The 16125-nt window shown below is 41.8% G+C and overlaps 1 protein-coding gene across 8 annotated transcripts in view; it reads left to right on the top strand.

Moving 5' to 3' along the window:
* Positions 1-16125, top strand: part of gria4a (glutamate receptor, ionotropic, AMPA 4a) — a 235788-nt gene that overhangs the window by 81993 nt on the left and 137670 nt on the right. For all 8 annotated transcript variants that reach the window (XR_015851482.1, XM_088345237.1, XM_088345238.1 and 5 more), the window contains exons 3-4: positions 2274-2513; positions 15992-16044. Coding sequence is in view for 7 of the 8 variants with exons in the window: in XM_088345237.1 (XP_088201363.1) it covers positions 2274-2513; positions 15992-16044 (293 nt within the window). In the remaining variant the exon portion in view is untranslated. The remainder of the gene's footprint in view (positions 1-2273; positions 2514-15991; positions 16045-16125) is intronic.

Below are 16125 nucleotides of genomic sequence, written 5' to 3'. Positions count from 1 at the left end.
AGAACATCTTGAAGAGATGTCAGATAAACCCCTCCTCACTGGAGGAACTTGCTTCCTGCCGAGACCTCTGGCGCTCCCACTGCTCACAGGGAGTGGATTACATTGAGGAACAGCGCATGCAACACCGTGCAGCAAAGCGTGCAAAGAGACATGCTCGCCTGGCCACCCCTGCTCCCCCTATCACCCCCTTCACATGCTCTGTCTGTAACCCCATCTGTGGATCCAGGATCGGACTGTTCAAACATCAGCAGACTCACAATTAAAAGAAGATGGTCATCATCGAACCCCAAGACCCATAGGGAAATGACTAGTACACTTAAATTGAGTGTGTTTTTAAGTAATAAATAATATCATGTGTTCGAAATAGTGGCCAAAATGTTTGTTATTTCAATAGGAGTTTTTTTACATATTTTCCGTGTTTATCTGGAAAAATTATAGCTAAATAATACCACTTCTTGGTTTCCGTGCCTTTTCTGGTTCCGGGACCCTCACAGTAAACAAACAACTCATGCTATGGCTTACTATATAGTCGCATGTCCAATTGGTCTCCATCCACGTTGAAAGATTAATAACAAGGCAATGCTGTAAGTTGTTAAGTAATTACTCGACATTCTATAACTATTCAGAGACCCCTTGCTACTTTGCCCTTTGGTTATCACTGGTTTACTGCTCTGCAGATTTTGAATTGAATTGTCTTTGATATCAACGATCATTAATTTTGTTCAAACAGATAGCACTCAGCTATCACGATGGTCAGGTTGTATAAGTGTGTGTATTGGGTGGGCTTGACTTTGTGTGCCCGACTGTGGTAGGCTGCTGTATGCTGTCAGTGAAACAGGGTTCAGCGGGCGCACAGGTCACTGTCACCAAAGCAAAACAAACTGGGAAGAGGCCAGTAGCTTTAAGCCGCTAGTTACACTAAAAATAAGTTCACCATTAAATTTGGACTCTAAGGAAAATCAGAAGTAGTAAAAGTAAATATTTCAGCTTGCTTATACAAGGTGCTCTACTGTTTTAACACATTTCTTTAAAAAATGAGATGCATAGTCATTTTAGTGACGTTTGCCTGTGGGACGGATGCTAAAGAAGGGGGAATTAATCGCGGGGGATTGACAACGGCATTTTTTAAATCATCGACACAGGCCTAGAGCGCCTTCTTGTGGTATAGTGTGAAAATTACATGTGAAAATTTTACTCGGTAATAATGTGTTAAAAATGTCAGAGATTGGTCTCATCAGAGTATGAGTCGCACCCTCGGCCAAACAATGAAAAAGACTATGGAGTAAAAGTCCAGAAAATACGGTATTTAAAATACAATTAGATGTGCCACACATCTTAGGGTAAAGTAGAAAAGACAAAAACAAACAAAAAATAAATACATGTGAAAATGTATTTCAAATTGATAAGACATCAAAATAGTTTTTGGAAAAATTACCTGTGTGTGTGAATGTTCATTTTTATTTTATTCAAAGGACACAATGCCTTAGCTTGTGCCGAGACATTCCATGCAAGTTCTTTAAATCTACGACGTTTCACCGGTGTAATACGCAAAGACTAATTCCTCCCCTTATCGCCTGCTGGGTGCAGAGGTCTCAGCTTTGTCTAATTGCCTCAAGGCGACGTCAAACCCGCGTGTTCCTCACTGTTTACCCCTAGTGAGGCTTACAGCTGATAATGGAATTACTCTGAGTCCTGGGAAGAGGAAGAAAAGGAGGGAACCTCAGTCGAAAGGAAAGCCTGGGAAAAAACATTTATGGTGCAAGTAGAGAGAGAACAAGGGAGCAGATGGATGGATGGATGGATGGATGGATGGATGGATGGATGGATGGATGGATGGATGGATGGATGGATGGATGGATGGATGGATGATGGATGGATGGATGGATGGATGGATGGATGGATGGATGGATGGATGGATGGATGGATGGATGGATGGATGGATGGATGGATGGACAGGAAGCTAGGGGTACATGGTAGAAGTAGGGAAGGAGGTAGATACAGATGGATCGATGGACAAATGGATGGATTGAGAGATCATCTAACAGATGAGAAAAGAAAAGGAAAGATGTAGTGCCCAGTAACCTCCACTTATTGCCAAATGCATAGTCAGCAGTCTCACTGTTTGCTCTACAGTGATTTACAGTGATCCCTGGTTTATTGCATACAATATGTTTGTTCGGTAGTGGTTTTAATCACCTTTCCTGTCTTGTCACATCTGAATCATTCCTGAATTTTCTATTCTTTGTTTTCCTCTCTTCTCCACCATTTTGCAGTTTGTTCTCAGTACTCAAGGGGCGTCTTCGCCATCTTCGGCCTTTATGACAAACGCTCAGTCAACACGCTGACATCGTTTTGTGGGGCCCTGCACATCAGCCTGGTTACACCCAGCTTTCCCACCGAAGGAGAGGCCCAGTTCACCCTGCAGCTGCGACCATCCATCAGAGGGGCTTTACTGTCCATTTTGGACCATTACGATTGGAGTCGATTCGTTTTCCTCTATGACACCGACAGAGGTAAAAGCACAAAAAATGCATGACAATACTGTGGGGACTTAATATAGGAGTTGCATAGGTTAAACCAGTGTTTCTCAACTGGTGGATTGCGACCGAATGTAGGTTGCAGACACGTTTTTAGTGGGCCACAGGCCTTTACCGTGGCAAAATAATGCATATGCAATTCCATACCTAAACAGTTGATCACAGTAAAGTATAACAATGAATGCATTTGAATATTCCATCCAATTGGTTTTGAAAAACCTAAAATAAACAAATTGAAATATATATAAAAATATATATAAAATATGTATTTACAATCAAAAACGTATCTAATTAAAAGTAATAGCAAAGTAATATCTCAATTTTAAAGCACTCAATTTGATCATGTGCATTAAAGAAAAGTGACTTCACGAGTTTTTTATTGCATTAGATATACGTTTTCCATAAATAAAACTGATTTGTATAAGACAAATACAGACAAATGTAGCCATCTAGTTGAATGTTAGCCATGAGCACAATAAAAATGTTGTTTTTATGGTGGTACACACCGGCTAAGAAATCATGGTGGATGTAATCTTATTGCCTTCTATTTTAGGTAAAAAAAAAATATTGGGATGGTTTCATATTCTCCGGTTGGTAAATGGTAGTCAGCAATACAGATGCAGTGTGCGGTTTATTTGGCAAACGGCGCTTTTCTTTGGCGATATCCAGTTGACATATTTGAAATTGCAGGCCCTTGTCTGACGTGATGCGGCTTATTTTGCTCTTGTGCTTCTCTCAGCTTTGTCTTGCGAGCCATCTTAAATCTGTTAGAGGGCTTGATCTTTCCCACGGGTCATTGTTTGCCCATTCAGATTCAGATTCAGATTCAGATTCAGATCTACTTTATTGTCATTCTAGTACACGTGTATACAGAACGAAATGTCGATGCATCTGACCCCCACAGTTTCCTTGAATGTACAGATATAAATAAAGTTGTATTGTATTTTGGCTACGTATAGTATTTTACCATAGTGCCGATAGTGCAAGAAGAGTAGCTAACCAGATGTGCAAAATGGGCAGTCAGGGTAACAAGTCAGGTACACAGTAACATTAACACTGTAACAATAACGCTGTAATTACAGTAGTGCAGATAGCAATGTGCAAGGAGTGGCAAGCTATAAAAAACTGCCAGTAGTGCAAAAAGTCAGATTAGCAGCCGTTTAGATTTAAGTTAACTATATGTTAGATTGACCATTTAACAGTTTAATGGCCAGGGGGACTAGACTATTGCGGAGCCTGGTGGTCCTGCACCGCACACTGCAGTACCTCTTCCCAGAGGCTAGCAGAGTGAACAGTCCATGATGGGGGTGAGAGGGGTCCCCGGTAATGTTCTTAGCATGGGATAGGCAGCGCTTCTGGCCAATGTCCTGAATGGAGGGAAGTGTAGTCCCGATTATTTTCTCTGCTGTCCTCGTTACCCTCCTCACACTACCCCAGTCGGTAGCGCTGCAGCCTCCACACCACACAGAGATACAGCTGGTCAGGATACTCTCTATGGTGCCCCTGTAGAATGTGATGAGGGAGGGTGGGGGCAGGTGGGCTCTCCTCATCCTCCGCAGGAAGTACAGGCGCTGCTGTGCCCTCTTAACCAGTGATGCAGTGTTCACGGACCAGGTGAGTTTGTTTGTAATGTGCACCCCTAGGAACCTGATACTGCTGACAACCTCCACAGCCTTGTTGTTGATGCAAAGTGGGGCATGGTTGGGCTGGTTTTTCCTAAAGTCGACAATGATCTCTTTAGTTTTGTCAACATTCAGGACCAGGCTGTTGTCCCTGCACCAGCCCACCAACTGCTCCGCCTCCTCTCTGTAGGCCAGGTCGTTGTCATCCCTGATGAGGCCCACCACTGTTGTGTCGTCAGCATACTTCACGATGTGGTTTGTGGCGGACCTAGGGACGCAGTCGTGTGTCATCAAGGTGAACAGCAAGGGGCTTAGGACGCAGCCTTGGGGGGAGCCCGTGCTGAGGTAGATGACATCTGAACTGTTCTGACCTATCCGCACTGATTGGGGTCTGTCACAGAGGAAGTCCAGCAGCCAGTTCCGCAGGGGGGTGTTGAAACCCAGGAGTCTCATTTTGTCTACCAGATGTTGTGGGATGATGGTGTTGAATGCTGAACTGAAGTCCAGGAACAGCATTCGCACATGGGTGTTCTTCTCCTCTAGATGTGTCAGGCTCAGGTGAAGCGCAGAGGAGATGGCATCCCTGGTGGAGCGGTTTGTCCTGTAGGCAAACTGAAAGGGGTCGAATGAGGAGGGGAGACTGGAGGTGATGTGCTCTTTAACCAGTCTCTCAAAGCACTTCATTATGATAGGAGTCAGTGCAACGGGCCGGTAATCGTTGAATGATAAGATCTGGGGTTTCTTTGGCACTGGGATGATGTTGGCAAATTTGAAGCATGATGGTACTTTGGCTTGGTCTAGCGAGGTGTTGAAAATGTCTGTTAGTACACAAGCCAGCTGATCGGCGCACTCCCTAAGTACCCGCCCCGGAATGTTGTCCGGGCCTGGAGCCTTCCTTGTGTTGACCCTTCTCAGGGTCTTCCTCACGTCAGATGAGTCCAGGTGGAGTGCTCTTTCGTCCTGATTTGGAACCGCTTTCGCTGCAGTGGTGCCGTTTTGTGCCTCGAACCTTCCAAAGAATTTGTTGAGGTCATTCAGAAAGTCCATGCTAGTGTCCTGCACTGGGGCGGTGGTTGGCTTGTATTTGGTAATGGCCTGAATGCCTTTCCACATATCCCTGGTGTTGGTTTTATTGAGGAAACGTTCCTGGATTTTTTGACTGTACGTTCGCTTTGCTAGTCTGATAGCACGGTTCAGGTTAGCCCTCGCTGATCTCAGCGCCTCCTTGTCACCAGATTTAAAGACAAGGTTCCGTACTTTTAGTTGTTTGCGTATCTCAGCAGTCATCCAGGGCTTCTGATTGGCACGGGTGCATATAGTTTTGGTATTGCTGACGTCTTCTGCGCATTTACTGATATAGGCTGACACAGAAATGGCGTACTCATCTATATTTATTTTGTTGTTGTAAGTGGCAGCCGATTTAAACATGTCCCAATCAGTGCAATCAAAGCAGTCCTGTAGTGCCTCCATTGCCCTCTCAGACCACACCCTCACCTGCTTCACTGTAGGTTTTTCTCTGGTCAGCAGGGGCTTGTATGCTGGAATTAGCATAACAGAAAGGTGATCTGATGAGCCAAGGTGGGGGCGGGGGGCTGCTTTATATGCACCTTTGATGTTTGTGTAGGCCAGGTCTAATGTGTTCCTACCTCTTGTAGCAAAATTTACATGCTGATGGAAATGCGGGAGAACTGTTTTCATATTGGCCTGGTTAAAGTCCCCCGCCGCAATAAAAATGCACTCGGTGTAAGCATGCTGCAGTTCACTCACAGTTCGGTAGAGAACGTCCATTGCCTCCTTCGTATTAGCGCTGGGGGGCACGTACACGGCAGTAATGATGGTCGCGCTAAACTCCCTCGGTAGGTAGAAGGGTCTGCAGATCAGCGTCAAAAGTTCAATGTCTCGTGAGCAGTGATTCGAGATTATCTTCGCATTTCTACACCAGTTGTTGTTTGTATAAATGCATAGACCGCCACCCTTGCTTTTGCCGGTGAGCTCGCCGCTTCTATCAGCGCGGAAAGCAGTTAGCCCCACAATGCTAACAGCGTCATTCGGGATAGATGAGTTTAGCCATGTCTCCGTCAGAATTAAAGCACAACAGTTCGTCAACTCGCGGTTCGATGAGAATTCCACTTGTAAATGGTCCAGTTTGTTGTCCAGGGAGCGGACGTTGGATAGGAAAATGGATGGTAGAGGCGTTTTGAAGGGTTTAGCCTTCATCCGAGCCGTTAGCCCGGCCCGACAACCTCGTTTCCTTCCCCGGTCACAGCGCTTCCGCTTGCCACTTTTACTCGCTGCTTTGTAGGCCGCTGTGTTCTGTTGACGTAGCACTCCGAGGCTAAGTAAACACTCCAGAGTGATCGTCGAAATTTGCGCTGGATTTCTGGATGTTCGCATATCCAGCAAAAAACTGCGATCGTATATTAATCTGCAGTTAGAGTTGTCTTTGTTCGCCCTCATAAACTGAGTCCTTTAATGCACGTATGTCAAACAGGCGGCCCGCGGGCCAGATCAGGCTAAGGGATTTAATCCGGCCCGCGAGAGAACACTCAGAGAAGCTCAAGAGAAAAACAAGCTGCAGGTTGACATATGTCAACTTGATGTTGCCAAAGACAGGTGTCTCGAACAAAGACACTGTACTTGTATTTATTTCTTTCTCTTTCTTTTCCACCCCTTTTCTCCCACTCTGTCTCTGTCTCTTCCACTCTCTGCGTCTCGCTTTTTCTTTTTCTTTGTCTCTTTCTCTCTGTCTTTTAACCTCTTTTGCTCTAACCTCCTTTTTTCCTTTTCTCTCTTTTCTCTTTCTCCATACCCTTTGCAGTTTTTCTCTTTTCACTCCTTCTGTCTTTCTATTTCTCTTTGGGTTTCTTTTTTCCTCTCCCTTTCTTTTTCCCCTCTCTCACGACTTTTCATCATCTGTTTCTCACACTCTCTCCCTCTCGCTTTCTTTTCCTTTGTTGCTCCTTGTCTCTTTCCCTGTGTCTTTTAACCTCTTCTGCTCTAACTTCCTTTTTTCCTTTTCTCTCTTTATACCCGTCTGTCTTTACTCTTTTCTCTCCTTTTGTCTTTCTATTTCTCTTTGGATTTCTTTCTTCCTCTCCCTTTCTTTTCCCCCTCTCTCACGACTTTTTATCTTTTGTTTCTCACGCTCTCTCCCTCTCTCTCTTTCTTTGTCCCGCCCTCTCTCCTTTTCCCTCCCCTCTTACTCTTATTTCTTTATCTCTCTTTATCTTTCTCTTTAATCTACTCATCCGGCCCCCGACAGAATGTTTGTTCTATCCTGTGGCCCCCGAGTTCAAATGAGTTTGACACCCCTGCTTTAATGGAACGATGTTCAAAAGAGCTCTGCTGTACTGGTAACTGAAGTTAGTTGGCTTCAAAGGTAAAACCCTAGGTTCCAGCCCTACCGGAATTTCAGGCCTAAAATGTCGGGTCCTGCAAGGCTTCTTTCTCTCTGCCTTTTCTTTGGTTTACGGCCATAAATTTCCCATGAACTATTAAACCTGGCTGTAGATTGAATCAAGTGAAATGAATCAAGTAAACGCTTGCCTTGGTGAAATACTGCTGATTTGAAATTAATTGAGCTTTAGCATACTTGTAGCCACATAGTATAATCAACTCAGTTAATATACTCCGTTGTTGTTTAACCTGTTCATTTATTTAACTTCATTTTTCATTTAAATCCAGTACAATTGAATACATGTGTATAAACCACTTTGCTGCACTCATAAATGACAAAAGAAAGAGAAAGGGTACAATTCAAATAGACAAGGAAGAATTAAGACAATAGTCACTGGTTGTGAAGAATTGAACTGATTGTCTTACCATAAAAGGGTAAATAAAATGAAGCATTTAAAAGGGACAAGCTGTTAGAGGTAAAACATAAACAGAAAACAATACTGAAATATATTATCTGTGTGAGATTTGAACCAAGACCAACCGAATGCCGAGGAAAGTGTCTACCCCTAGACCAGGGGTTTTCAACGTGGTGCTTACAGGAAACATGTAGGCCCTAGAGATCACCTAAATAGCCAGAGTTCTGAAAATTGCTCACCAATGAAGGGTCATAGTGATGTTTTAGTAAATGTTATTTCTAACTGACATGACTTAACTTTTAATAATTACAACCTAACGTAGTAACAGCACAGTGACAACATTAATAATTATTTCAGAAATATACATTAAAAAGGTTTTCCCTGCGCGAAAAAAGTAGCTCTCAGAGTGGTATGCAAAGTATAAGATCTGGTGCAGTTGGACTTAGAAAATGGTCCATTGGATATTTAATGGGAATTATTTTATATTCATCGTTAAATTGTATGTGAACGATAAGTTTGTTGACCTTAAAATGATAATTACTAGACTGAAATACAACATGGTGGCGCACACAGACGCAGCGGATCGGAGCTTCCCTTAATTGTATTTATTTGTCTTAGTTTGATATCATTTCTCACAGTATGAATCATCAGCACAGCAGAGATGAACTCTCACATCTTAACCGAGGTTATCAACTGTCAGCAGAATATCTCATCCTCCCAGAATTATTCAATCCACTCCTGGGCACACCAGCCGCAGCGGACGGAAAGAGGAAGTGCGTCAAGTGGGGACAGAAGATAGGCAAGCATAGAGACATGTGAGCCTGGCTAAAGGCAAACCCTTTTTAACTGCCACTCCCGAACATCTTACTTTCCAATGCACGTTTGTTCCGTTACAAGCTGAATGAGATACAACTGCAGAAGGCTTCGCGTAAAACGTGAAACCATTGTTGGTGTGTGATTTTCACTGAAACCTGGCTGGACATCTCCATTCCAAATGTGGCTTTGGAGCTAGCTAACCGTATGCTTAACTCGCCAACAAGACGACAGACACTAAATGAATTATTAGTGGAGGACTGTGTATTTACTTAAACAACTGCTGGTGCACAAACATTAGATGTAAGAGTCAGAATTTTTTATTTAAAAAAAAAAAAAAAAAAGGCTGGGGAAAATGAGAGGTAATATGGTTTTTGTCATTTTGAGTCTGTAGTCTGTGCTTTATAACACCTTGTCCCTTTAAACAGGACTGCATTCCAATTTCCATTTACCTTTATTATTTCAAATCCATCAATAGTAAATAAAACAAATTAAAGAACTTTTTTTAATTTAATGATGTGCTGGCAAACTACTCTGTAAACCTGCCTGCATGGCAAAAACAATCCCAGCTAGTGGATAAAAGTATTTCCATCAGTTGCATTTCAATGCCTACAAGGCTAAGAAGCCCGGCACACAGCAGGTGCTAACCGCTCTCAACCCTTTTAGCATTTTGCTTGTATGGGAGCACATTTTGGAGAAAAACAGCATGCTGCCAACGGCGCAAAGTATCAAACATGTGTGATGGTCGCCAAATTACTAAACTATGCAGGAAAACTGCGAGCTACCCTTTTCCACAAAGCATGCGCTCTACATACAAAACACCACGGTGACATCTGAAAACACTTAAGACGTCCTTCTAGAGGAGATATTACTTCATGTTTGTGCATGATTTTTCATACAACACATGACAGGAGCAAAATGTCGGTTTTGTTGATAAATTAGTCAATATTGACTACATACTCCATGACATTTGAACCTTTTCAACCAGAAATCCAGTCCTCAATTTGTACATTTGAATTGAATAGAAGTGGAAGTTATTTATCAAAAATAATTATTTCTCCTATAACTAGGGTTTGCGAGACCTTACGGTCCCCAGCCCCCCTTTCTTTGCCTTAATGTCTCTTAGGGAGTAGAGATTGAGAGGAGAGAATCCCCATTCCCCTCGCTCCCTCCACTTTAGTCGCCTCTTACGACACGCAGCGGACCACGGTGGGAGTATTTTCACACCTCCCAGGGGAGAGGGCCCCTCACCACAGGACCACCCTTTCGATCAACCCTCTCGAGGGATATGACCAGGCTGGATAGATAGATTTATTTTTCCGTATCATCAGAGTCATCAAAAAGGTGGTGAGTTTTCTTTAATCCTGGAGGAATAATGGCAAGCAAATGCAATTCGGTCCGTGCTCTAAAAGCACCACAGAGTAATTCTGATACAGACAGTGGAAATAAAGGTCAAACATGATCCACTGTCCCATGGTATATATATTTGTGTGTGTTTGAGAGTATGTGTTTTTTTCATAGTCTGGGTTTTTAACCCTGGTGATACAAAATGAAAGCAAAGGGAGAGGCAGAACACAAGAGTCAGTCAAGTTGGGCAGGCATGCATACGGAAAGGAAGCATAAAGGACAGGTGTGCAATGAAGCGAGCAGGGGACAAACAAGTTAAAGGAAAGTTCAACAGAAAAGCAAGTTCGAGAAAGATAAGTAAGAAATTGTAACATTACAAATAATCTGTTGATATCCAGCGGCATGCAAAGGTAGAGACAAAAATGAAGGAATATGACTAAGATAATGGAGAATTATGGCAAAGGATGAATGTGCATACTTACAGTCACACTTACTTGACCTAGAATGGGTTTCACATTTTAGGTTCCTAATTGGCTCTGCTGGTAGTAATGTGCTGTTGAATGGATAGCAATGCAGTGTTCTGGCGGACTAAAGTGCTGCACACAGACAACAATATATAAACTTTGCCTAAGCTACTACTTTTTTCAGACAAAGAGTCTCACTTTTTTATATGCTGGCTTTTTTACTGATGAGCAACTTCAATATAGAAAATACAAATGTTGAGCTTTTCTTTATCTCACTCTCTCTATGTGTCCTTCTTTCTCCCTCACTCCATTTCTTTCTCTATCTCTCTGTGGAAGTCGCTCATGACTAATCAATAAGATTGGCATCTGATCTCTGTTGTTTGCTTGATATAACAATTTGAAAGTTACAATTATGACATTACATTTTGCTTAGGCTTCACGTTTGCAAGAGACAAAGCACTCTTGCTTCAGAAAACAGGGAAAGCTTTGTTAGATGAGGACTAGGTAACTTTGATCTAATGTTTAGAAGGTACTAAGTAGCAAAATGGCTGCCCCCTGAAATGGATAGAAACTACTTCTCAATTCATAGTAAAAAACAAAACATTTTTGAAAATGTGTTCAGAGTAGGGTTCTCTAATGTGGTCCGGGTACCTAATAGCCCTCTGAGAACACCTGAGTCACTATTCTGAAAATAGCTCACCAGTGATGGGTCATTGCAATTTTCTTACAAATTCATTTTTTTAACAGAAGCAATATTTAAGTGGTTAATTTATATTCTACAATTACAGCCTTGTAATAACATAGTAATATCATAGTAATTTTAATATCAAGTAATTTTTATTTTTAAAATTCATGCAAAAATGGTGTCCCTTAACATCAATCAATAACAAAAAGTAGCTTTTAGCTTCAAAAAGGTTATTGACCCAGTTCAGCGTAATGAATTACATATTATTGTAGGAAATACTTTTGGTTGGACTACGCTTTAAAAATATCTTAACTCCATGGAGTTACAAACAAAGAACAAATGCTGCATCTTAAATGATGTAATTTGTTTTTCTTTTCTAAGTCATGTGTATTTCAATTTAAATTACCTTATTGTGTTCACCAATTTATCCAAAAGAGGCATTTTGAAACACAGTCACACAGTAGCACTCTAACATATCTGGATGGTCTTGAAGTGGTGGTCAATAGAGGAGTGTTGAGAGCAATGTTCCCTCTAATTTTCCACGGGTCTGAGCGTTCACACAAAGTCGGTGAGCAACGCTTGAAGCAACAGTGAGCAACAGCAATCCCAAGTGTGGCAACTAAATCATTATCAAACATGTCCAAAACTTGACATCAAGTTACATTTTGCTGATTTTTCAAAATTGTTTTCACTTTTGAATGAATTTACTAATGTATTATTGCAAAGGTTGTACGGCCTACAAACGTAATTTGTTTTTACAACAATTCTTTCACATGATTTCCATTTCTTTTTTTTCCCTGGTATCTTTTGTCGCTTAATACTAACATTTTTGGGGGCTTATTTAGTCGGTTGCACGATACACAACTGTATTTAATCAAATTTTTAAGTGGAAGTACAATGTTGGCAACAAGATTGACTTGGTATAATTGGAAATTATTTGAATGCAACACAAACTTTTTCTTCTCTGTTTTTTTCCATTTTTTTAAATTCCTTTAAAAAAAATCTAATTGTGTTTGTTTTTTCTTAGCTGTTACTTTTTTCTTTTTGTCCTCTATTTACTTTATTTCCTTTGTTTTTTTCTTTTCTTTTTTTTCTGGCTTTTTTGTTCCTTGTTCCTTCTTTTTCTCAGCTTTTCACTACTTTTTCATTTTGGTATTTTTTTCCTTTTTGTATTTTTTTCCTTTTGTTCTATTCCCCCTTCCTTTTTGTGCATAATTTTACATAATGTTTGGTCATATAGGGATGAAAGAAGCAAAAACCACCCGAAGAGCCGTTTAGGACCCGAAAGACCGGGTCCTAAACGGCTAAAGATCGGCTCACTCTTTTAGTGAGCCGAGCCGAAGAAGCCGGTTCTCGAAAAACTTTACTGACTTTACTTAGCTTCGTTCTACTTCAGCCTTGACTTCAAAATATCGCATTTAGAACACAACGTCAGGGGAAACCTTGTATTTTTACCTTCATGCACTGTAACTTTGACTTAATTCGCTTCTTAATTAGCAATTTTGAGCCCTGATTTTTGTGAGCTGGCTAGATTTTCTTGTGCGCGGAAAAGCTCTGGGTAGTGTGCAATTGTGCACACACGCAGCTTAGAGGGAACATTGGGCTGGATAGATTTTCTTGTGTGCTGAGAATGTGGGGGTGTGCGCGATTGCGCACGTGCTCAGCTTAGAGGGAACATTGGTTGTGAGGGTTGCAATGCTAAGTGCTTTACCCTCTACCTAGGAAAAGGAGAACTGTATTGGTCCACAGAATGATATGTTGTTGATTAGTCTGCTGTATTTAAATGCACTCCTGCAAGCACTTATTGGTGTCGCCATTACGAGCTTACTGTATCTAAATTGTGACGAAATCAAACATTTTGTTGGCACAAATTAAATACAAAGAATTAAAAATGTTGAGGTAAAAATATCTGATTTCAACAGTCAATACCTGCGAAGGAGATCACATAGGTTGCCACTACGTAAGGACCTGAGAGTTGTCTATTGTTTTGTCTACAGGGAGTGCAGAATTATTAGGCAAATGAGTATTTTGACCACATCATCCTCTTTATGCATGTTGTCTTACTCCAAGCTGTATAGGCTCGAAAGCCTACTACCAATAAAGCATATCAGGTGATGTGCATCTCTGTAATGAGAAGGGGTGTGGTCTAATGACATCAACACCCTATATCAGGTGTGCATAATTATTAGGCAACTTCCTTTCCTTTGGCAAAATGGGTCAGAAGAGGGACTTGACAGGCTCTGAAAAGTCAAAAATAGTGAGATATCTTGCAGAGGGATGCAGCACTCTTAAAATTGCCAAGCTTCTGAAGCGTGATCATCGAACAATCAAGTGTTACATTCAAAATAGTCAACAGGGTCGCAAGAAGCGTGTAGAAAAACCAAGGCGCAAAATAACTGCCCGTGAACTGAGAAAAGTCAAGCGTACAGCTGCCAAGATGCCACTTGCCACCAGTTTTGCCATATTTCAGAGCTGCAACATCACTGGAGTGCCCAAAAGCACAAGGTGTGCAATACTCAGAGACATGGCCAAGGTAAGAAAGGCTGAAAAACGACCACCACTGAACAAGACACACAAGCTGAAACGTCAAGACTGGGCCAAGAAAAATCTCAAGACGGATTTTTCTAAGGTTTTATGGACTGATGAAATGAGAGTGAGTCTTGATGGGCCAGATGGATGGGCCCGTGGCTGGATCGGTAAAGGGCAGAGAGCTCCAGTCCGCCTCAGACGCCAGCAAGGTGGAGGTGGGGTACTGGTATGGGCTGGTATCATCAAAGATGAGCTTGTGGGGCCTTTTCGGGTTGAGGATGGACTCAAGCTCAACTCCCAGTCCTACTGCCAGTTTCTGGAAGACACCTTCTTCAAGCAGTGGTACAGGAAGAAGTCCGCATCCTTCAAGAAAAACATGATTTTCATGCAGGACAACGCTCCATCACACGCATCCAAGTACTCCACAGCGTGGCTGGCAAGAAAGGGTCTAAAAGAAGAAAAACTAATGACATGGCCTCCTTGTTCACCTGATCTGAACCCCATAGAGAACCTGTGGTCCCTCATCAAATGTGAGATTTACAAGGAGGGAAAACAGTACACCTCTCTGAACAGTGTCTGGGAGGCTGTGGTCGCTGCTGCACGCAATGTTGATCGTGAACAGATCAAAGCACTGACAGAATCCATGGATGGCAGGCTTTTGAGTGTCCTTGCAAAGAAAGGTGGCTATATTGGTCATTGATTTGTTTTTGTTTTGTTTTTGAATGTCAGAAATGTATATTTGTGAATGTTGAGCTGTTATATTGGTTTCGCTGATGAAAATAAATAATTGAAATGGGTATACATTTGTTTTTTGTTAAGTTGCCTAATAATTATGCACAGTAATAGTCACCTGCACACACAGATATCCTCCTAAAATAGCTAAAACTAAAAAAGCCCCACTCCAACTTCCAAAATATTCAGCTTTGATATTAATGAAACTTTTGGGTTCATTAAGAACATGGTTGTTGTTCAATAATAAAATTAATCCTCAAAAATACAACTTGCCTAATAATTCTGCACTCCCTGTATTATGCGCTGTTCACATCATTGTCACTATAGGCCAATGGTCTCACTGTTCTTTTATTTACACACCCTTCAGGGCCGATCTGTTTTTGTAACCTAGGACCTTGTTTTTTAACCGCTGTCAACCACAATGATTAATTGTCGAACTGTGCCATGGGAAATAATCCAATTTGTGTGCCTGTACGATCTAGCAAACGCTATCTTTCATTTTGATTTATTTTAAGCGGAGATGCAACAGCACCGACTGCTGGTGTCCTGTGGGTTTTTTTTTTTTAATGAAAGAAATGAGCCTTGGCTCGGACAAAGTCAAAAAACACTGACCAAGGATATGTGATAAAAAGAAAGAGCTCAGAGGAGGGCTTTTAAAACAGGTTGGAATTTCTTTTCTGGGGTCTGGGCTCTCCTCTGCTCTCTTTGCAAGTTCAAAATGGTTATCCAATATGCTGGCACGCACAAACAAAGCGGATTTTGGCTCTCCCATTCAGTGCTTTTTTGTGTACTTGCTCTATGTTTGTCTTTGAATGCTATACGCGTATACATCAGCATGATAGCACTGCACCCGACAGGAGCTTGTGGACATCGGCTACTGACATAGATACTACATTCTCTAACGACTTGGCCAGACTACTGGGCTCTCCATGGAATGTTATTGGGTCTGGGAAGAGACAAAGGTGGCTTCGGGAGAGGAAGTAAAAGCAGGTCAAATGCAAGTCCGGCCTACTGCTGCGGCTACGTAACCACCCACGCAAGCCATGCCGAGCCTGTATCTCACAAACGCTGCATACATCACCTGTGAAACGGATGACCCAGAGCTAATAGTTCTGGGAAACCGCTACATTCGTGACTGTTGTTGTTTAATCATCACGTAGACCTGGCTAAATCCGAGGATCCCCGACGCTAGTGTGTCATACAGCTAGACGGCCGCTCTACATCGCTTCTTGTACTGAAAGGAGAAGCCCTTCGTTTTCATTTTACTTGTATATAATGAATGAATAAATGAATGAATGAAGACCATTTATTCATCCATTCAAAATCAATGTATGTCTTCTCTCCTTATTTTGAGTGTCTACTTAACAATGAACTTGATAATAACCAAGTTTAATTGTCAGTTGTAACCCATGCATTTATTTTCTTTCTTCCATTTTTTTCACTTCTCTAGGTTATGCCATCCTGCAGGCAATCATGGAAAGAGCAGGACAAAACGGCTGGCAGGTGAGTAAATCAAAATCAACACATAAATCATGCATTTTGTATCCCACATTTGCATGACCACAGTGTATTGTTCGATGTGTT

The sequence above is a fragment of the Urocampus carinirostris genome, chromosome 10 (assembly GCF_059441175.1).
Source record: "Urocampus carinirostris isolate Australia breed hairy pipefish chromosome 10, RoL_Ucar_1.0, whole genome shotgun sequence".
NCBI classification, from domain to species: domain Eukaryota; kingdom Metazoa; phylum Chordata; class Actinopteri; order Syngnathiformes; family Syngnathidae; genus Urocampus; species Urocampus carinirostris.
This window is presented reverse-complemented; position numbering and strand designations above follow the sequence as displayed.